This window comes from Abramis brama, assembly GCF_963993115.1.
Source record: "Abramis brama genome assembly, chromosome: 12".
Classification (NCBI taxonomy): Eukaryota; Metazoa; Chordata; class Actinopteri; order Cypriniformes; family Leuciscidae; genus Abramis; species Abramis brama.
The window spans coordinates 38077263-38100260 of NC_139974.1; the positions used below are offsets into that span (position 1 = coordinate 38077263).

The window sequence follows — 22998 nt, forward strand, 5'->3', positions numbered from 1 at the left end:
AAGTGGATCTGTTGGTGGAGTTTGGGCGGAAACGGCGCGCGGTGACAGCTGGGAACTTCAACACGCTCATACAGGAAGACAACGCAGACGGGGAGCCCTAACACACCCATTCAACATCAAAGATTAAAGCCAGGACCACCTTAACATTTCTCAGACGTTAAAGGTAAGGAGAAAAGGCGGAATGCATTGTCTTATATTGATTAGATATCTGTGTTAAGCGACTTGCCGGCGGAAATCGTCTCTGCGCAAATCATGACAACTGAAACGGGCATCGCTCGCGCATAATGCTCTTAAAAGCGATACATTCTCACAGTGGCATTAGGCCTTATCAATAAAACGCGATTTATAATATATTTGCATGTGTGCAGATTTCTTAACTGCAGTCTAAATGCGTCGGTTGGAAAAGTTCCTGATCTTGCAGAGCTCAGTGATGGGAAGTCCGACTCATCTCTGCGAATCGGTTCATTCGAACAGTACGTTTCAAGAACCGGTTCAAAAACAATTCGGCGGTTCTTTTGCGTCATTACGTCATAGTGTTCCAATATAACGCTTTTCGAATGTGTGGATAGTTTTCACAGACTGTGATGAAGCGTTTTAACGGTCATCATCATCGTAAATCCTGCAGTTTCTTATATTTTTAATAATTTTTTAAAAAAAGTAAGTCCATTTATAATACTATAATTAATTTTATATTACCTTTGCATCAAATTACAAAGAAATAGTTTCGCTTCTAATACAGCGGCTGTGGGAGAGACGGTCAAATTAACATCTTTCTCCTTTCTGACTGCTGTTATCAATCTCTATTTTTTTTTTTTTCTCTTTTTAAAGTTGTGAAGACACTATTGTGGAGTTTTTCTTTTGCTATTTGAGCAAATGGGAACACAAAAAAATATTTAATGTAGTCTCTTATTCACCTCTATTATAAGAAGTTTACCCAAATATGACTACTTCCGCTTATGAGAAATTCAGAAATGGTGAAAATGGTCAATCAAGGTGTAAACATAGATCCATACGTTTTATTTGTTACATTTCTAGTAGTATTCACCTTGTTCATCGTGTCACAGATCATTCATTATTCTCGGGTGTAGGTGGTGAGATGTTGATTAGAAAATCGTTTGACAGTTGATTCAGTTCAATTATAATTTTTAGACTCGGTTCAACTGATTCATTGTAAAGATCCGACTCAAAAGAACACTGAAAATCGCTACACCGCAAATGTAGGAAGTGGGGCGGGTGTAAAGTGCAGGAAATATGAACACAAGCTCGTAGCGATTCGCGATCGTAAATTGTTTCCGTCTTCATATTTTCTATAAACAATCGCCCAGTATTGTCTGACTGAGCGCGCGGCCGTGTTGTGCCGGCTGGCCTGATTATTCATTCAAATCAAATCAAATCACATCAAATCTCTTGGCTTGTTTCTTGCTTCGTGTCCTATTACAATCATATTAATGGCTTGATTGCGTGTCAAAACCCCCAGTAGACTATTGGTCTTGTCGTGTGTGTGTTTGTTTAATAAATGGCACATCTCATCTTGCGCTGTGCCGAGAATGGATGTGATGTATGGCCTAGTTTGACTAGTCCTGAAGCATAAATGACCTGTTTTTATGTCCAGAAGAGCAGCTTACACCCACATGCTTGCCGTTTCAGTCTTGCCTTTGAATTTACTGTAGTTTAATATCTTGTTTTGATATGTTTACTTTTAGGGTGTTGCCTACAGAATTTAAAGCAGGTGTGATGTAATGCTTCTGTATTGAACCACATAAACTATTGCTTTTAGTCTTGTTTTTAACCATTACAAGCTGGGTTTGAAATTAAAGGAATAGTTCAGCATTTCATCATTTTACTCACCCTCAAGTTGTTCCAAACCAAAAGTTATTTTGAAGAATGTTTGTAACCATTAACTTCCATATACTTTACTATACTATAGAAGTCAGTGGGGCCAATCAACAGTTTTGGGTGAACTATCACTTTAATTTAATAAAGATTTTATAATTGAATATTGATTTAATAAACCACATTTATAAAAATCACTGCTTTTAAGTATATTTTTTTTATTTCTGATGTTTTTGTTTTGGCTTGTAAAAATTATGAAAGGCTGAACTTTAAAATTTAGTAGCCTTGTGAGTAAAAGTTAATTTCAAACTGAGATTTATAAGTAGTTAAGATCATCTCTAAATCTTTTCCCACATCTGTATGCTGCAGTTTCTGCAATAATCGTTGGCTTCTCCTCAGTCTGGTTTTTAGGGCGAGAGGACACTCTGAAATTGTTTACCTGAGGCAATGACATTTGACTACTCTAATTTGAATGTAAATATTTTCTTACAATGTGGAGAAAAAGAAAATTTGACTCTAGTTTGACTCTGCTCGTTGACTTATGCCATAATCACTATCTTTAAGGTGAATGTACTTCTGTGATTTCAGTTCTGTGTGATTAAAATGTTTTTTTTAATTCCACTTGCCTGAAAACAGCCACAGCTGATTGAATCTGTTATTATTATAAGAGTAAATGTTGACTAACTTACTCAAACTTTACTCTTTCATATTGTATTTTCTATACTAGTGCCATGTAATGTATCAGACATGAACTTGCTCACCTTTAATAGTTTAGTATTACAGTTGTAATGCAGTCTTGGGAAATTTGTGATTCCTGAAGGAGTTCGAAGATTTCCCTCAGGATTTGCTGCATGCTCTCATTAGAAGCAGGTGCTCATATATGGATACCTGTGCTTTTCCCAGAAGAGCATTCAGGTGAAGGGAGTGAGTCAGTGAGCCAGATTCGTGTATCAGTTACGTAATGTTAGTGTGTGTGCATGTGAAGGGGCAGTAAAGAGGGACTTGCCCTGTGGAAGTTGCCCTGAGAAGGCAAACAAGATCTACTTCCTCCTTTTTTTTTTTTTTTGTATTGTAGGTTTAGCTACATTTTTTCCTTAATTACAGATTTTTTTTCTTCCTGTTGCATTCTTGCGGGACAACATGTTACGGCACGTCCTGCATTCTCTCCAGGCTCGGCACATTGTGCATCCATGCATGCGTTCAGTGTTTATGTGCTCTGGTGCTGTTTTTGTTGATTTTACTATAAATGAGAATAAATAAAATGCTGAAGTCAGAATACAACAAGATTCTTGAAAATTGGCATAAAATGAAATTAAAATTCACCCCAGTTTCTTATTGTGAGCAATGCATCCGTACGTTTAAATTATTGGGTTTTTTTTAACTGGCCTGCCACAATCATGAATTTTTTGCTGACGATAAATTGTCATAAATACTGAACAAAACAAAAATCGTTTATTGCATTTAAAGTGTAAGCCTAATACTTGTTTTTATTTTTTTAACCTGAAATCATTTGAAGGAAGACCTTTGACTATCCTTGTGTACTTCATAACAGTGTTATATTTATTTATTTATTTATTTATTTATTTATTTGCAGAATGTGATTTAAATTTAAATGGCACAATTTAATCAAAATAACACAGTCAGTTGGTTGATAACAACAGGCCTATTTTTAAAATTTGAGCTCATATTCTCGTTCAAAATCGAACCTTGATCTTCTGGTGTAACGACGTATTGCCAGACTTCTCCAATGATTTTGTCCACTTAAACCCCACCCTTTCTTATAATCAACTGCAAGCTTTTTCATTCAGATCTGCCAAGTCCCAGCCCTGCTTTTTAAGAAAAGATTTGTTCATTTCATTTGTTCTGTTTTATTGCGACTTTCATGCTTGCTGTGATTCTGTAATCATTGTTCGTCTCTCTCTCTCTCTCTCTCTCTCTCTCTCTCTCTCTCTCTCTCTCTCTCTCTCTCTCTCTCTCTCTCTCTCTCTCTCTCTCTCTCTCTCTCTCTCTCTCTCTCTCTCTCTCTCTCTCTCTCTCTCTCTCTCTCTCTCTCTCTCTCTCTCTCTCTCTCTCTCTCTCTCTCTCTCTCTCTCTCTCTCTCTCTCTCTCTCTCTCTCTCTCTCAGTGAGCAGGTATGGCAGAGCTAGCGGGTCTAGTGCAGCGTTTGGAGGTGGCCGTGGGCCGTCTGGAGTCCATGTCTGGGGGTGGAGGCGGAGTAAGCGGCCCTGCTGCTGGATCTGGAGGTAAACCAGTCCTGTCTGAAGATAACCACTGCTTTCCAATGCCTCGTTTTATGAGTACACAACCACTGTACTACGGTACAAGTTTGGTACCATTCTGGGCATTATTAGTGGGGTAATTTACGAGATACAACCTTGGATCCATTAGCGCCTGCACTAAACCATTCGGCTGATATCTCTAAATAAGCTCTAACTTTAATAATGTTCGACCAAGGAAAAAAAGCCTCCAATAATGCAGCTCGTTGAAGATGGATGTACTATTACTTTTCTAACAAAACATCAAAAAACATTTCAATCTACATTTTCTCAGAATTGTATATATGTTGAACATCCGCACAAATGCAAAAATTGGTGTGGACCCTCCTGATCATGAAAATTACGTCACATGGACATTGGCTGAAGGACACTTTGGGCTTAAGTGAAACTCTACCATTGTGGCAATGTCATGGACAGACAAAGTGCTTGTTGTTGAAAGTCATGGTGTAATTTTGCTCTTGTTTGTCGTCTCTTCAGCGGTGTCGGCGTATGTCGAAGCCTATGACGCTCTGATCTCTGGCCCTGTGGCTCAGTACGCTGCCCTCAGTCAGAAGATCGGGGGAGACGTTCAGAAGCATGTATGTAATCCTGCACTGTCATTATTCCTGAACACTGGCACACATTGATAAAGAGTCCACGCAATGTTCCTTATCCTTTGTTCGGTGTCACAGGCTGAGATGATGAAGCAGGCCTTTTCCTGTCAGAGACAGCTTCTGGTCACTGCCTCCCGTTCTCAGAAACCTTCTGATGTAAGTATGAGGTTACCGCTAGAAATGTTGTACGTTTGAATGTCTATCAACAATGCTGCTTTTAATTGATTAAAATACATTAAAACCAGTGAACTATCTCAATTTATAAATATTTTTTAAATATCATTTAAATGTCATTATTCCTGCAATCACTTTATTACTCCAGTCTTCAGTGTCACATGATCCTTCAGAAATCATTCTAATATAATGATTTGCCGCTCAATAAACATTTATGATTATTAAAAACGGTTGGGCTGCTTCATATTTTTGTGGAAACTGAAACATTTTAAATACTCCTTGATGAATAAAAAAAGTGAAAAGAACAGCTTTTATTTACATAATAAATGTCTTTACTGTCACAAATTAATGCATCCTTGCTTAATGATCGGTTTAATTATTGCTGATGCCAAGCTTTTGAACAGTAGTGTATCTTTCACACCAACATTGTTTACTATTTTTGCAACATTTTCTCATCTTGCCATCTTTCTGTGCATCTCTTCCTCTGATATAGTCCGCCCTGGCCCCTCTGCTGGCCCCCGTGTCTAAAGTGATCCAGGAGGTGCAGGCGTTCAGAGAGAAGAACCGCTCCTCTCCCCTCTTCAACCACCTCTCTGCGGTCAGCGAGAGCGTTCCTGCCCTCGGCTGGGTCGCCATGGTAAGTCTGGTGCTGTCGGTGTATGGTAGGGTTGCACAATTAATCGAATTTGTAATCGTGATTACAATTATGGATGCCACGATTATGTAATCATTTAAAGGCGCAATTACAAAAAAAAAAGTTCACTTACATTATTCTGTGTGCTTAAGATGTGTTTTTGTTTGTCTTTCTATAGCTTATTTTAAAGGTGCAGTGTGTAATTTTTAGTGGCATCTAGTGGTGAGTTTGGGAATTGCAACCAACAAGTTACGGTGGCTGACAGGAAGTGATGTCGTCGTCTGAGACAGCAGAGAGTAGCCAGTTAATCAATGAGGTTTCTTAAAGATAAATTAAGAAATTAGGTTTACTTAATTATTTAGTAAAACGATGTTATTGCGAATATTATTGTTACTTGTTGTTCGTTGTGTCAGTGTTTTATTCGCTGACTTTAGCTAGCTTATTTGCACGAAGAACAACATAGTGACGAAACGCGTTTGTCCGCTTAGGGCCACTGTAGAAACATGTCGATGTAAGCAGACCCGCTTCAATGTAAATTATGATAATCGTAGTTAATAATCGCAATTACAATTTCAAGGGAATAATCGACAATTATGATTTTTGTCATAATCGTGCAGCCCTAAGTTATGGGACTTTTTGCAACTCTAACAAATCAATTTCCTCCAATTTCCAGTGTGACCATTTCCTGCTGTGACTACATTTACAAATATCTGGGTTAGGCTGGCATGCTTTGCGTATCGTCACTGTCATGCGGAAAACTCATATGCCCAAAACCACTACTTTTCAGGAAATGAAAAAAACACTGTATGCATAATTAAACACTGTGTTAAAGTTGATATTGTGGCTTTATATATAGCCAGACACTTGCATGCGTCATTATATTATTAACATTTCACCAATATCAAGCTCAAATGGAGTTACAAGGTTTTCAATCAGCAAATATAAGACACGCATGTTTTATCCGTCATTAGAATTGCTGCATTTAAGTGCATCGCATTACATTTTCATCAACTTACGGGTTATAAGATTTATTGTAGCTATGTGGGCGCTCAGTTTTTTCTGTAATTTGGCCAAAATCTCATGTAATAAAAGATGAAGTGCTTCACACAGGCTATTTAAAACAGGATTGACTATGACTTGACTACAAATGCTAGACTAAGATGCTCTTCTCCACTCTTCAAATATATAAATCAGCCTATAAATATTAAAAAAAAAAAAAAAAAAATATATATATATATATATATATATATATATATATATATATATATATATATATATATATGTGTGTATATGTGTATGTATGTATGTATGTATGTATATATATATATATATATATATATATATATATATATATATATATATATATATATGTATATGTATGTATGTATGTATGTATATATATATATATATTTTTTTTTATTTTTTTTTATTTTTTTATGTATGTATATGTGTTTCTGTACTTATTTAAACAACCAGTTGTTTATTTACCCTTGCATTGCAAACTAGCTGAGATGCTCCAAAATGTGTGTCACTTCATTCATGATAGAGGTGGGTGGAGTTATGAGGTTTGACTGACAGTTTGAGGATCCAATGGAGTTACGAGGTTTAGTCACAAGCTCTTTTTAATACTTTTCATTTGTTAATTATTTGCAAAACTCACAGCTCGATGCAAAGGGTGACCAATAGTAAGGATTTATGTGGGGGAGAAATATGGTGATGCAAGGTTTCCGCCTGACAGCGATGATATGTTTTTTCAAGGATGCATGCAGTGGTATCAAAGTAATTTCAAAGAAATGTTATTATGCAAAATGATAAAAAAAATATTGATATGCTCTTTTTGTCACTATTTCTTTTTTAGGCCCCAAAGCCAGGCCCCTTTGTGAAGGACATGCAGGACGCAGCCATGTTTTACACCAACCGTGTGCTCAAGGATTACAAGGAGAAGTATGTGTCTGTCTGTGGTGTGAAGAAACTTGTACAGAAGCTAAATGGCACATCGGTCATTTTTCATTTTCTTATTTTCAGAGATAAGATGCATGTGGATTGGGTCAATGCCTATGTGTCCATTTGGACCGAGCTGCAGGCCTACATCAAGCAGCACCACACCACTGGATTGAGCTGGAGCAAGACTGTGAGTCTCATTCTCGTGTGTTTCAGTTTGTCCCACGTGGTTCAGAATATAAGGTTTAATTGTTTTTGTTTTACAGGGTCCCGTAGCTTCGGCCTCTGGTGGTGCTCCGGCTCCGCCTCCCCCCGGCCCTCCACCCCCCATGGACTTCGGTGAAAAGTCTTCAGGTGGAGACTCTGGAGCAGTCTCTCGCAACGCTCTCTTCGCCTCTCTCAACAAGGGAGCTGATATCACTAAAGGTATTACATGGATCCTTGACTTGATGTGGTACTAAAGCGGCTCCAGTAGAGCCACAAAACATTCAGTGGCACATTTATTGCAGTTTAAATGATGGAAGGATCATCGCTAAAACATTAAACCGTCCTTTTGATTGATTGGAAATGATGCAGATTGTTCCACTTGATGCACTGTAATGGGAGCATCAGTGTATGTGAAAAGGTCATTGCAGCCTTCACAGCAAAAAGGGCAAAGTTAGGGCTTGTTCCTAACGATATGGTCCTGTGGCCCTCGCTTGTTCATGTCCATGAGGCTCTAGGGCAGGGGTCAGTGACCTTTTTGCCATGAAGTGACACTAAGGCCCCATCCACACTACTGCGTTTTCGTTTAGAAACGGAGACCTTTTGCTACGTTTGCACCTCCCGTCCAGACTAAAACGGCAAAAATGAAGACCTAAAACGGAGAAGTTTAGCCTATTTTTCATGCGACACGCGTGTTGGAAGCGTTTCCAGGCAAAATAGAATAGGAAAAGATGTTTATATGTCATTTTGACACAAATACATATTAATAAATGACATTTTTGAAAGCATTTTTTTACAGTCTATGTTTGAAAGTCTCTAGGTTTACACCGGCACGCGCATGCCCAGTGTTGGTGAATGGTCACGTGATCCGTGTTTTCAGTCGCTTTAATGTGGACGGAGATCAATTCTAATATGCAGCTAAAACGCTGGTGTGGACGGAGATCGTATTCGTTTTAAATTCTCCCGTTTCTAAACTAAACGCAGTAGTGCGGATGGGGCCTAAAAGGAATAGTTCACTAAAAAATGAAAATTCTATCATTTACTCACCCTCAAGTAGTTTCAAACTTGTATGAATTTCTTTCTTCTGCTAAACACAAAGGAAGATATTTTGAAGAATGTCGGTAACTAGAGAGTTGATGGACCCCACTGACTTCCATAGTAGGGGGAAAAATACTATAGAAGTCAATGGGGTCCATCAACAGTTCTAAGTTCTTTAGATATAGAAACATGGCTTTCAAATGAAAGATTGGTATCAAACACCCAGGTTCCTAAGGTTAGTACTTCTAGGTTATTAGGTGCGGAGGTTTTTAGACCAATAATTAGAATATCTGTTTTTTTCAGAATTAAGTTGTAGGAAATTACTAGTCATCCAAAACAAAATTTATATCAGCTATGCGTTCCGTTAATTTTGTGAATTGGTAAGTTTCTTCAGGGCGCGAAAAAATATAGAGCTGAGTATCATAAGCGTAACAGTGAAAGCTAATGCCATGCTTCCTAATGATATCTCCTAATGGTGAAAAGCAACGGTCCTAGTACTGAGCCTTGTGGTACTCCATACTGGACCATAATTATTCTTCTCCTATAGCAACGAATGAATGGATTTTTTTCCTCAGGGACACTGCAATGCACTGCCTGATGTGACACTGTTGTAGACAGTTGCATAGTTATAATTTTCTCTCTAAAATGATCAATCTTGCAAGTAAAGAAGTTCATAAAGTCATTACTGCTGTGCTGTTTGGAAACGTCTGGAGTTGAAGCAGTATTTCTCGTTAATTTAGCCACTGTGTCAAATAAATACCTAGGGTTGTATTCGTTTTCTTTTTAACCCTCTGGGGACTAAGCCCTTTTTGGTCCGTTTTCTCTATTTTTACATTTGGGCTTATAAACCATATGTAATGGAGATGAAACACCATGTGTTTGGTATCTATGGATTCAGAAGACCCTAAGCTAACATAAGAATGCATGTAATGTGTTTATAAAGGAAGTATGAGTAAAAAATGTACAATAAACTAGAGAATTTCAAAAACAAAAATTTTATTTTAGTCATTTATTACTGAAAATCACACCTCACACAACAGTGAACAGTTTTTGAACAAAAAATATATTTTTCAAACCTTTTGCTAGACAGATATTTGTAATTGTTCAATCAAAAGTGTAAAGAACAATGCAATAATTAACTTTATATACAGCGTTTTTTCAAAAAGCTGTCAGCTTCGGATTTCTCCTCGTCACTTTCCAGTAATTGTTCCAGAGCTTGTTCTGAGGTAAATCTTTTACTGCTTGCCATCATACAAGTGCTAAAACAATAAAATAATAATGCTAGAATTGCTAATATGCTATAAATATTAAATATTGCTAATATAAATATTATAATCGTTCTGTCTCTCTCTCATATTTAAATCTCTATGTGCAATACGCTGCTCCGTTCGCTCTCTGTCTCCTTCTCCACTCGACGCGGCTGTTTGCATCATATCACTTACTATAGTACCACCCCTTGAAGGCTACAGAGTCCTCTGATTAGCTAGAATAAGTCATGGTAACCTTCTTCTGATTGGGTAAGAAAAATATTCCTCCCAGCGGCAATTTTTCCATTGGTCTTTGCGTGTGGAATATTCCTAACAACATCGATTTCATTGGCCTTATACGCAGTGGTATTACGCAACAAGGAAGTGTGTATACCATATACCATTGTTTTCAGCGGAATCTGAGGAAGACGGCAAAAAAGACCGCATCTCTCTATCATTAATAGTTTTTAAGATAATTACACATTTGTAAAAGGATGCCATTTTGGGCGGTACCGCCCAATCCGTCCCCAGAGGGTTAAGAGGGTCGAAAAATAAGCAGATCTAGCAGTTAAGGCCTTTCTGTACGCAGTTGTGCTCTCTTTCCACGAAATGCGAAAAACCTCTAGTCTATTTTCTAGTATACAATATACTGTTCCCATCCCTGCCCATACAATCATTGCAATAAAAAAAATTGTCACGATTGATCAGCAAAAACACAAAAGTCAAATGTCCCTTGTTTGTCGATGAAAAATGGCTGAATTAAGAGAGGAAAAAACACATGAAGATTGAAAAACAAAAATCACACTATTAATAATAATAATGCAAAATAAAATAACAGTTCAGGGTGTGGAATTTATTGAAGACTTCTCTTTAATATCCCTATGTCTTTTAACTCCCTGTAAGGACTGAAGCATGTGTCTGATGACCAGAAGACCCACAAGAATCCTACGCTCAAATCCAAAACAGGTCCTTTGCCTTCTGGGCCCAAACCCGTCGCTTCTCGGCCCACGGCAGCTGCCAGCCCGGCCCGCACTCTTCCCCCAGTGCTGGAGCTGGACGGCAAGAAATGGAAAGTGGTGAGTGAGTCAGTATGCCTGTTATAGTCTGTGTATGCAGCTGAGACTATTTTTGGAAACGCCATTTTGAAAGGTATTTTCCATCTCGGCTGTTTATACGAAAAGATGCTAAAAAAAGATGTAATGTGTTAGTGCTGACATAAACTAAATATGTGAAGACATGACACTGTTTGGCCAGTTCATTTAACTTTGTATGCGATCCTCTCTTTGGTTTTTTGCCTGTAGGAAAACCAGGAAGGTGCCCAGGGCCTTGTGATCAGTGACACAGAACTGAAACAGGTGGTTTATGCCTTTAAGTGCAACAACAGCACTTTACAGGTGAAGGGGAAGATCAACTCCATTATTGTAGGTCTGTACACACTACCAGCAGTTCCTCCATTGCTCACATTTTACACTTTTATTAACTAACATTAAAGGATAGGTCACCCAAAAATGATAATTGTCATCATTTACTCACCCTCAGGTTGTACCAAACCTAAATGACAGATTTTTAATCGACAATTATGATTTTTGTCATAATCGTGCAGCCCTAAGTTATGGGACTTTTTGCAACTCTAACAAATCAATTTCCTCCAATTTCCAGTGTGACCATTTCCTGCTGTGACTACATTTACAAATATCTGGGTTAGGCTGGCATGCTTTGCGTATCGTCACTGTCATGCGGAAAACTCATATGCCCAAAACCACTACTTTTCAGGAAATGAAAAAAACACTGTATGCATAATTAAACACTGTGTTAAAGTTGATATTGTGGCTTTATATATAGCCAGACACTTGCATGCGTCATTATATTATTAACATTTCACCAATATCAAGCTCAAATGGAGTTACAAGGTTTTCAATCAGCAAATATAAGACACGCATGTTTTATCCATCATTAGAATTGCTGCATTTAAGTGCATCGCATTACATTTTCATCAACTTACGGGTTATAAGATTTATTGTAGCTATGTGGGCGCTCATTTTTTTCTGTAATTTGGCCAAAATCTCATGTAATAAAAGATGAAGTGCTTCACACAGGCTATTTAAAACAGGATTGACTATGACTTGACTACAAATGCTAGACTAAGATGCTCTTCTCCACTTCAAATATATAAATCAGCCTATAAATATTAAAAAAAAAAATGTTTTAAAAATGTATTAGTAAATATTCCGTTTAAGATTAATAAATGCTGTAGAAGTATTGTTCACTGTTAGTTCATGTGGTAACTAATGTTAACAAATGAAAAAGTAGAAAGTTTAGATATAAGTTTGTTGCTGTTTTCTCTGCAGATAACTGTAAGAAAATGGGCCTTGTCTTTGACGATGTTGTGGGTATTATTGAGGTGATCAACTGCAGGGATGTTAAGATCCAGGTGTGTATGTTTGTGCTTCATTACTCTCCTCGTTCTATACATGTCCTTGAATACAGAGTATCCACAGTGTTAAAGTGTTTGAGGGAGTTCAGAAACGGTGACACTGATATAGAGAATAACTTTTTTTAATTTTTTTTTTTTTTTTTACTTAAAATGGTCTTAAATGTAATTCCCTTAAACATCTACATATCTTGTAATTGAAAGTAGTAGCATTGCCCGTTTTCTTTTCTTAGCACTCCTGTTTTGCATTTATGAATCATTCTTCTCCTCTTGATTTCCAGGTTATGGGTAAAGTGCCAACCATCTCCATCAACAAGACAGATGGCTGCCATGTGTACCTGAGCAAAGACTCTCTGGCATGTGAAATCATCAGCGCTAAGAGCTCAGAGATGAACGTGCTGGTGCCCAACAAAGATGGAGAATATGTAAGCGAAGATATGAATTATAAACATTTCCTGACAGCTGTTAAAATCATCACATTCATTTTTGTGATTTTGATTTTGTTTGACATGTTAAAAATGTATAGCGCAACATCTGTTTTTCCTGGCACCCTTTGTCTAGTGTAACGGTATATGAACATGCTCTCATTCGTTTAAGTGCTTTTAAACCATTCAAATGCGATAAGAAGGCAATTCTGTACAGGTGCGCTGTTTGTGAAACACACATCCAACACACACATAAAGCCACCTCACCATCAGCATGCCAGTGCCAATTTGAGTTCTTTCGCGTCTTGAACGGACAAAAACACACAAAATTATGTCAAAATGCCCGTTTTTGCAGAGAATCCTCATAAGCACAGTCATAAGGCAACAACATCAAGCTTTAAATGAGTTAAGTCTTAAATGAACATCAAGAGTTAAGAGAAAATCGAATGTGTGTGTCAGGGCTTAAAGTGACTGCAGCCTAATAAACCTGATACAGTCAGATGATGTTCATCAAAGAACAAAAGAAAAAGAGAAAATCACTTCACTGAATAACGTTTGTAGCTTTAATAAGAATTCATCTGTATTTCATTTATACAGTTACTGTGCAGTATTATTTTACATGTGATTGTTTTTAAGATTTTTAGGTATGTCTAACAGTAATCAATTTCTATATATTTCCTACCCAAATATTAAAGCACTGTTTATAAGGTTGCATGGATCAAAAACAACCAAGTATAAATCTGAACCGGCCCAGCTGCTATATTAAAGGCAATTAAAATATTGAAAATAAATTGTCTTTAGTGAAATAAATGTAAAATTATTACAAAAAAAATTTAATGTTAGAATAAAAATGTGCGATTAATTAGTGGACTGAAAGCGCTAATTTTTGTTTCTCTCCATTTTTCTTTCAAGACTGAGATCCCAGTCCCTGAACAGTTCAAAACCATCTGGGATGGCAGCAAGCTGGTCACCACAGCAACCGAGATTGCCGGATAAAGGACCAAACCTGTGCGAGAGACCGCCCCCATTGCAGTGTCCTACCTGACTGACCAATGAGCTTAAACTACAAAGTAGAATGGAATGCCAACCAGGTCAACTCTCCTATCAGCCAATCACAGCGGCAATCACATCTTCCCTCAGCTAGTGACATGACTACTCGCTTACCAGAAACACTTGCTCAGTCAATGGCAGGGCATCATTCTCCTCTATTCCATTGATTTAAAAACATTAGCACTTGAAATCGATTGCCAACAGTTGGGGTGTTTTCATGTTTTGTTTTTGTCTTGCAGCCATATAAAATAACACATGAATGGCCAACAAGAGGAATCAAGTCATGTTATCATAATTGTGTTTTGTATTTTTGATTCTCTTTTTTTTTCCATTTTGCATTTTCTAGTCAGGGGGCAAGTATTGGGGGGAGGGTCACTGCGTTTTCTTTTTGACATATGCAATTCAGATATGAAGCACACAAATGTCCCTCTTCTGACCACCAACACAGACATTTACTGTAACTTTTATTTAAAAAAATAAATAAAAAAATTCCAAGGGATAATTAGTCAAATCTTATTTAGAGGGTGAATTGGCATCTTGAGTAACTTGCAGAATCACAGTTTTAATTCCAATCGTGTCATTGAAAAACTATAGTTGCTTTAGAAAAATTCTCTTTTCCCTCTTTATTTCATCTTGTATTCCAGAGCACATGCAACATTCCCTGTAATGTAAATAAATTAACATTCCATGGTTTGTGATGGAAAGGTTTGGAAATTGTTTTTGGCACAAACTGGAGAGGCAGAAAAGACACACAGCCTAATGTTCGGACGCTCATGGTACAGTCCGTGTCTGATATCTTTCTGTACAAATGCTGGCTTTACATGAATCGTGTCCCACCTCTTTGCTCTCATCACATGCTTTAACCAGTTTAGACCTTAATTCCAACCTCTTAATCTTTACTTTCCATAATATTGAGGTCATGTGTATGGAATTTATTTTGTATCATTTGTCTTTTTGCTCTGAGAAATAGTACTGGAGAACAAACATCATTAAAACTGTTGCAATAAATAACATCACTTTTTTTCTGTGTCTTTGATGTACTTTATTGAATATAATCGGTAGATAACTATTGTTGCAAAAGGGCAATTAGAAAATGTTAATGTTAAAATGTTAATAGAAAGGTGATTATAGTATTTATTGATGATAAAAACAATCTTACTGACCATGTAGCGTATGTTTTATAAAGTAATATTCAGCAAGGATGCTTTAAATTAATCAAAACTGTTTGCTAATGCCAATGTTCTTAGCTAACAAAGCACTTAAACACGTGTCCTGCTTTATCCAATCAGAAACTTTTCTCTGTCAGAGCAGCTCAACAAGCCTCAACTAATAATTGTTTGATGCAGTTTAATATTAGTCTCCAAATAGTTGGTAATTAAAGTGGTAGACCCTTTATGTGATTAGTTGTAAATAAATACATGGGCCACTGGGTTCGTAAGATTCAATGTTTTATTGTGTGAGAAAAATTAACTGAAAATTAGTATTGAATTAGAAGCAAAAAATAATCGCTATTTCATTAAAAATTAGTCAAATAAAAATCAGATCAGTGCAACAAAACAAGACAGGCGTAATTCATATATGAGACAGTGTAAGACTGACAGTGGAGTACGTGTGCATTAACTCTCTCATCGTCATCGGGAATGAAATCGTGTCACTGTGTTTAGCGAATGTAGGGAAGTAAATGCTCATTAAACCACTCTCGGGTGAACTGTAGGTGATCTCCATCACTGGCGAGGAACACAAGCTTTCCTGCAGAATCCATCTCTGCCAAGCCCAGGCGATCCTGACGATACAAAATAAAGGTAGATAAATCTCTATATACACTTAATATGGGGAAATGTTCAGTTAATATTCAGGGCTGCCAACTTTTGAGTTTAGCTTGGAGTGAGATTTTCTTTTGGTGGGGTATGCAAAACAAATATTGCATCACAATAAGTGTAATTGTGATTGTCAAAACATTTGGTAACTAAATAGAATTTTATGAAGTTTAGTGACAACATGTTACAATGTTTACATTGTACAATGACTAGTAGGATACAGTTTTTATTATTGCTTGACAAATTAAGATTTCAATTCCATTCTTGTGATTTCATTCCGATTTTGATTCAATATTGACTAATTTCGATACATGTTTATTTTAAATTTTATTTTAAAAAAATAATCTCACCTAATGCTGTAAACATAGAGGGCCCAATCTGCTGGTATTATTAAAGGTTAAAAATAACAAATTAAATTAAATATAATGCTGTTTTTGTTATAATAACAATTATTTAATGACATAAGTAAAAATATAATAAATATGTAATATAGTGCTCAGCAAAATCTCCTCTCTAACGTTAGCTATTTTTTCTATTCAATTAACATGCTATGGTCATTAAATGGCTTTCCTGAGGTAAATGTAACGTTATGTGACATAATTGTTCTCCTGCTGTTATATTGACCTCTTTCCATGGTTGAAAAACACTAATTGGTCGATATTATGTATACTTTCGGTAAGTTGTACTGCATCTTTAAATAAAAAAGTAACAGATGATCGGTTCACGTGCACTTGAACTGAGGCGCTCAGCGATCTGTCACGTCACATTTACAAGCGCCAAACGTATTTTTGTCTGAATTTCGTAATAAAATTGACGGAATCTAAGAGCTGAGAATTAGTTTAATATTAAAAGTACCTCTTTGCTCCGCAATTGTTCTGTGCGTGAGAAAATGGAAAATGAAAAGTGTCAATTGCGTGAGTCTCACGCTCAATGCGTGAGAGTTGGCAGCCCTGAATATTATTGGTGCACCGTGCTTTCGAAACGGGATTCATGAAGCTTCGAAACCTTTACGAATCATTTGTTTCGAACCAATGATTCGTAGCGCGCAAAGTCACATGATTTCAAGTCGGGGCGATGAGGATGATCCCTGTGTTTTTTTTGTTTTTTTTAAAATGTTTTATAAATTTATAGACGTTTTTGGCACATTTTGTCTCGTTTTAGTCTCTTATTGGACTGATTAATCAAGCTCTCCATAAAACAAGCCCTACAATGTTATAAAATAACACATATTATACAGACACGTCGTATTCAATGGTATTAGATGACTTGTTAATTGCATTTAATAGATTACACTTTCAATATTAAATTTGCAATTGGTTTTTAAAAGGTGTTTTTTATGCATGTCTGGCAGTGTCGTTGCATTTACACTGTTTTGACCAGCAGGCGTCACCAGTGCGGCGTTTTGAGCGCTTACAAACAATGATTCATTTTGCGAAGCAGTTGATTCAATTGAATCAAAGTTTTCAAAGCTTCGTTTCTCCCCTAGGTTTAACCCTCAGAGAGTCTTCGTTTAGCAGTCACACTCAGTGCCTTCCCGGTCAGAAGTGACCGGACACCTAAAAATGAAACTTCCTCCATCCCAGTAAAAACCAATGCAATTTATTTTTGTTCTATAATATTTATTCTTTTTAATTTAGTATTTTGAGACAATTTGATTGAACTTATTAATATTTATGCAATATTTATAGTCCATTTTTTGCCATTGGAAATAATGTTTTTTTTTTAAATTATTATTATTTTTTTATTTTATTTTTCTATGCGGTATTTTCGGTTAAAATAGAGACTAGGCTTTCAGAAAAAAAATAAAAATAAAAAAAATAAATCAATTTATTAAACATAAAATTAAATAAATCATGTTATTGCATGGGTTTACCACTAGATGCCTGTAATAGCTCTAAATGGAGATGCTTGTGAATTCTAGTTGTTTTTGGACCAAATTACTTACTTTTAAGATGTGGATTGATTGTATTTTTTTAGAAATTCTCAAATAATACTTTTTGCCAAGGTTTATAACATTTTATTAATTATTATTTTAATATTTTTTATAATTATTATATTAATTATATATATATATATTAATTATAATTATTAATTATGTTATGTTTTTCACTCTTGATGTTTTAGAGTTTCACCCCTTCATTGCTGAGCACTTTTTTTCTGCATCGTGGCCGATTTGTAGCGAATTTTTGTGTTTTTGTCAATTTCCCATTCATTTCCTATGGGGGTCATTTTTGACCGAAGACCATGAGTGTGACTATTTTTTTTACGACCACTTAGCATGCTCGGATCATGACCTCAATTTTTTTCTGTGTTCACATACCTAATGCCAGAAAAGTCACCAAGTTTCGTAACATTCCAATGAAGCTGTGATTTTTAAAAATTCAAAACAGATTTTTTGTAATCTGAATTTATTGGTGTGTATGTGTATAAAAGTGTGTTTCTATGTGTGTGTGTGTGGGTGGGTGTGAATTTTTTGCACTCTTGATGTTGTAGAGTGTCACCCCTTTACTGCGGTGTACTTTTTTTTTGAATCGTGGCCGATTTGTAGATTGTACAGACAAAAATTCAGAGAATTTTTGTGTTTTTGTAAATTTCCCATTCATTTCCTATGGGTCGGTCATTTTTGACCGAAGGCACTGAGTGTGACTATTTTTTTTACGACCACTTAGCATGCTCGGATCATGACCTCAATTTTTTTTTGCATTCACATACCTAATGCCATAAAAGTCACCAAGTATCATAACCTTCCGATGAAGCTGTGATTTTTTAAAATTCAAAACAGAAAATTTTTCGGTCAGAAGTGACCGAAGACTCTCTGAGGGTTAATTGAACAGGAAATGTGGTTACAGTATCATCAAAGTAATAAATAAATAGCAATATTATGCAGGATGTAAAGTATTTAAAAAATAAAATACAAAATGTGGGTTAAATGTCGATAATTAATGAGAGAGAAAATGCATGTTTACCTCTTTATATATTGCACTTTCTTGCAGAGTTTCCAGCTCTTTACCTTGACCAGTTTTATAGAAACCAAACCACTAATAACGAAAATTAAGTTAGTAAGAGATTTTAATTCAATAATAAAAGAGAGATTTAAAATAAACTGTTGACGTACCTCAGAATCCACAGGATCGACCATAGTGTCCTGTAGGAACTTAACCATGACAAACTTATTCAGAGACATGAGATTCTTCTTGTAGGTCTCGTTCACCACCTGACAGAAAAATCAATAATTTACACCACACAGGCAAATATATCTATTTTATAGTAATTTCTCCCTCATCCTCAGACTTACCCGCTCCTGATTAATGTCAGCAAGGAAGAGACTGTACTTTTTATACAAGTCATCATTGAGGGGATCGTGCCAGTACTGAGCCTGCACCAAGCTAACATAAAATCACAATCAATATGCTTGACTAGACAATCACATAAAAAATTATAAGTGTAAATGGCAACAAAACATATTTTCTTTACACTAAGTGCAAATAGTGGCAGATACTATTGCAGCATATTTGCACTTGTTGTAAATAGACGCTCCGAAATAATAATCAGTTTAGAGTAACATGAAATGGTCTGTTGAGAAGCCCATAAGCAAGCACGCACTGTTTCTGAATCGCGTCAGTGTAAGCTCCTGAGTTCAGCTTCTTACGAATCCAGTCACAGATATGAGAGCTTTCACCAGGACAATGAGGAAGACCAAATACCCCTGTGATTTACAGAAAAGAGGAAGAGAGAACCACATGTCAGACGAAAACAGGATTTAAAAAACAGCTGTTTGACTCATTTGAACTTTATATTCATCAGAAATACTGAAAGATGTATCACGGTTTCCACAAAAATATGAAGCAGCCCGACTGTTTTCAACATTGATATTTCTTGAGCAAATCATCATATTAGAATGATTTCTGAAGGATCATGTGACACTGAAGACTGGAGTAATGATGCTGAAAACTCAGCTTTGATCACAGGAATAAATTAGTTGACAATATATACAAATAGAACGATATTACAATATTACTTTTTTTTTACTATTAAATGAATGCATTGGTGAGCATAAGAGACTTTCAAAAACATCTTATTGACCCCAAAATCTTGAACAGTAGTGTGTATAATTTTAAATGCTGTAATAGATTGTATGGAAGCTTGTTTCCGCCACTGAATAATAAATAAGTAATAATAATTGCGACTTTTTATCTCACAATTCTGACTTTTTTTCTCAGAATTGCGAGATATGAAGTCAGAATTGTGAGAAATAAAGTCAGAATTGTGAGAAATAAAGTCGCAATTCTGAGAAATAAAGTCGCAATTCTGAGAAATAAAGTCGCAATTGCGAGATATAAAGTTAGAATTGTGAGATATAAACTATTCTGAGGTAAAAAAAAAAAAGTCTCTTTTTTTTCCTTAGAATTGGACTTTATATCTCACAATTGTGATTTTATATCTCACAATTCTGAGAAAAGAATTTTCTTTTCTCAGAATTGCGAGATATAAACTTGCAATTATGTGTTATAAAGTCAGAATTGCGTGATATAAAGTCGCAATTGCAAGAAAAAAAGTCAGAATTCTGAGAAATAAAAGTCAGAATTGCGAGATGTAAACTCGCAATTGTGAGATAAAAAGTCGCAATTATCTTTATTTTGTGGCGGAAACAAGCTTCCATAAGATTGTGACTGCAAATATTATAAAATTATATTCCATGAAGCTTTATTCCTACTCCATTATTTAAAACAGTTGCATATCTTGAAGCAACATAATCAAAACAAGGTCGTTATGCCACATTGTTCCTGTAAACTGCTAACCACTTTTAGGAAGTAAGTATTGTTTGTCACATTACCTTGATGCTGTCCACCGACCGAGATCAGGTTCTTCATCGGGGGATCAGGACAGCGCTGAGCAACTGCTCGCCTTACGAAAGACAGACACGATTACACTTCTGATAACCCTTTGCATGGATATATCTGTATAATAACCACTCACAGAAACTGTGACCCTTGGGAGAAGCCCATTGCATTGTAGCCTCCCTTCAGTTTAGGGTCCTGGGACAGCTGATCACAAACCATAGACACCTGCTCATTGACATCCATGAAGAAGCCATTTTCAGTGTCCTGTGAAACAACGAAACAAAATCAGACACTTTTATTCGAAACAACTACGGAAATGACAAGAATGGCGGGTGTCGACCTGCTTTACCTGTATAATAGACTTGCCGATCATCAGGGAAAGCACATAAATTCCTGGGACTTCTTGTTCCACCATCTTCTTGATCGCACCCATGCTCAGGGGATTACAGCAACTGTCTCCTGCAAATCACAGTGATAATTAGCAATTATCTAGTTATCTTCATAGTAGACGCAGAAGGTCATTTGTGTGTTTAGGTCATTTCACACAAAAAATGCCTTTTCCATAGATCATGACACTAAAAGGTATTTATTAGAATAACAAATATCTTATTCTCACCAAGGCTTTATTAGAATACAGTAAAAATAGTCATATTTATTTTAATATAGCCATTTTCTATTTGAATATTGTTTTTTAATGTAATTTATTCCTGTGATCAAAGCTGAATTCTCAGCATCATTACTCCAGTCTTCAGTGTCACATGATCCTTCAGAAATCAGTCTAATATGATGATTTGATGCTCAAGAAACGTTTATATAAACATTATTATTATTATCAATGTTGAGAACTGTTGTGCTGCTTCATCTTTTAGGGGAAACTATGATACATTTTTTCAGGATTATTTGATGAATAGAAAGTTGAAAATAATTTGTTTGAAATAGAAATCTCATTATAAATGGAGATGTAAATACAAAATAATTAGTGCTGTCAAATCGATTAATCACATCTAACATATAAGTTTGTATATATAATAATACATTTTATTTATATTGCGCTTTTCTCAAACCCAAAGCGATAATGTGTGTGTGTGATACATACAGTATATAAATATAATATATATATATATATATATATATATATATATATATATATATATATATATATATTACACACATATTATATATTTACAACCTTTTATGTTAGATCCGATTCATTGATTTGACAGCACTAAAAATAATATATTCTATTTTCATATGTATATATAAATTGCATATCTCAAAAAGTTGGTGTCAGTTTTTAGTTGCTAAGTCACTCTGTGTACACAAAGGCCTTTTTGTGGAGTGACACTGTACATTACCCTGGTGATTCCCATTATTCAATGGCATATGGGTAGCAATATTCAATTTGAATTGTAATATGCAAAATGACAATGCAATATTTACAATGACAATGCATTTCTGTATTTAAATTTACATTTTCCATTACATTTGTGCAACGTTGGTGCAAAATGAAAATGAAAAATCAATTATATAATTTACTTTTGCCATTTCATACACTAGTTTTAATATGCAAATATGCGGGATATTTAATGAAAATGCAATCGCAAGTGTCTTAACTGTGAGTGTAAGTGCAATTAAGAAAAATAACATTTAAATGATCATTTTGCTACAGTTTTGGCTTGAACATGTTAAATCATTTCTTTAATACATTTTCATTTTGCAACTTAAAAAGCGTTAAAATATGTATTCAATTTACATATTAAAACTAGTGTATGAAATGGCAAATGTAAATTATATAATTGATTTTTAATTTTGCACCAAACGTTGCATAAATGTAATGGAAAATGTACATTTCAGAAATGCATTGTCATTTTGCATAATTGAATATTGCTACTAATATGCTTCCATAATTATGAACAGCAGGTTTGATTGATCGTGATGTGTGATGTGATGTGATGTGTCTCACCCATGCCATGCCATATGACCAGAGGAACAGAGGCATTAGATCCGCACGATGAGCCGCACAGCAGCAACACACACACAGACACACCGATGAGGCGAAGCTCCATAGAGAACCTCATTCTTCAGTCTCAGTCTGAAGATTCAACACATTTACATTCTTTAACAGAACACGCTTACAGGAACTGGGAAAGCACTAAACAAGGAAGTGAATAACTCGATATCGTTTCGTTTCTTTAATATGTGCGAATATACAACCGGAAGCCTCGATTTTGCCAAGCTAGGAATGGGTACCTTATATGAATTGCGTTGATAAATGCTTAAAAATGATCAGTTTAAGCCACTGTGTACTTACTGTGGGACTAATTTCTGTTCCTCAATCACATGACAGACGAAAACACCGCTCACTTCCAACTAATGCTATTATTGGAAGGATATTAGATTTATATACCATAGCGTTAAACCTGTCCATAGAAACAAACACAGTCAGTCGATCCAGAGCGTTTATATAATGATGTTTTCCAGAACAGGAAGTCTC

At 35.8% G+C, this 22998-nt stretch overlaps 2 protein-coding genes and 1 long non-coding RNA gene across 4 annotated transcripts; 2 read left to right on the forward strand and 1 right to left on the reverse strand.

The window, feature by feature from the left end:
- Window positions 1-16: 16 nt before the first annotated feature.
- On the forward strand, window positions 17-14867 carry cap1 (CAP, adenylate cyclase-associated protein 1 (yeast)). Of its 2 annotated transcripts, none has more exons than XR_014608474.1 (13): window positions 17-163; window positions 3959-4076; window positions 4587-4687; window positions 4781-4858; window positions 5370-5513; window positions 7369-7454; window positions 7536-7641; window positions 7718-7877; window positions 10844-11016; window positions 11242-11912; window positions 12119-12371; window positions 12653-12796; window positions 13709-14867. XR_014608474.1 is itself a non-coding variant. In XM_084131317.1 (13 exons), the coding sequence occupies exons 2-13, from the start codon at window positions 3968-3970 to the stop codon at window positions 13790-13792; spliced, it is 1392 nt and encodes a 463-aa protein (XP_083987443.1). In that variant the 5' UTR covers window positions 17-163; window positions 3959-3967; the 3' UTR covers window positions 13793-14867. The 2 variants fall into 2 exon arrangements, 1 of the variants encoding a protein (XP_083987443.1); XM_084131317.1 differs by having other exon boundaries at window positions 11242-11365; window positions 12289-12371.
- A 13-nt stretch (window positions 14868-14880) lies between these two features.
- Window positions 14881-18618, forward strand: LOC311093727. Its single transcript, XR_014608475.1, has 3 exons — window positions 14881-15685; window positions 16660-17149; window positions 18484-18618. It is a non-coding gene; the product is annotated as an uncharacterized lncRNA (long non-coding RNA).
- On the reverse strand, window positions 15282-22931 carry ppt1 (palmitoyl-protein thioesterase 1 (ceroid-lipofuscinosis, neuronal 1, infantile)). Its single transcript, XM_084131318.1, has 10 exons — window positions 22816-22931; window positions 22468-22596; window positions 20854-20963; window positions 20641-20768; window positions 20498-20568; window positions 19267-19369; window positions 18959-19049; window positions 18779-18877; window positions 18630-18701; window positions 15282-15629 (listed from the first exon to the last, which is right to left on the reverse strand). The coding sequence occupies exons 2-10, from the start codon at window positions 22580-22582 to the stop codon at window positions 15507-15509; spliced, it is 912 nt and encodes a 303-aa protein (XP_083987444.1). The 5' UTR covers window positions 22583-22596; window positions 22816-22931; the 3' UTR covers window positions 15282-15506.
- Between the last annotated feature and the right edge of the window lie 67 nt (window positions 22932-22998).

Bases quoted from the DNA above. Each gene is read 5' to 3' on its own strand.
- cap1 (XM_084131317.1), top strand. From the start codon at position 3,968: ATGGCAGAGCTAGCGGGTCTAGTGCAGCGTTTGGAGGTGGCCGTGGGC. The intron at 5,514-7,368 runs GTAAGTCTGGTG...TTTCTTTTTTAG, and splicing joins CCCTCGGCTGGGTCGCCATG to GCCCCAAAGCCAGGCCCCTT. The intron at 7,455-7,535 runs GTATGTGTCTGT...TCTTATTTTCAG, and splicing joins CTCAAGGATTACAAGGAGAA to AGATAAGATGCATGTGGATT.
- ppt1 (XM_084131318.1), bottom strand. From the start codon at position 22,582: ATGAGGTTCTCTATGGAGCTTCGCCTCATCGGTGTGTCTGTGTGTGTG. The intron at 20,964-22,467 runs GTGAGACACATC...TGTGATTTGCAG, and splicing joins GGTCATATGGCATGGCATGG to GAGACAGTTGCTGTAATCCC. The intron at 20,569-20,640 runs GTGAGTGGTTAT...GTCTTTCGTAAG, and splicing joins TCCCAAGGGTCACAGTTTCT to GCGAGCAGTTGCTCAGCGCT.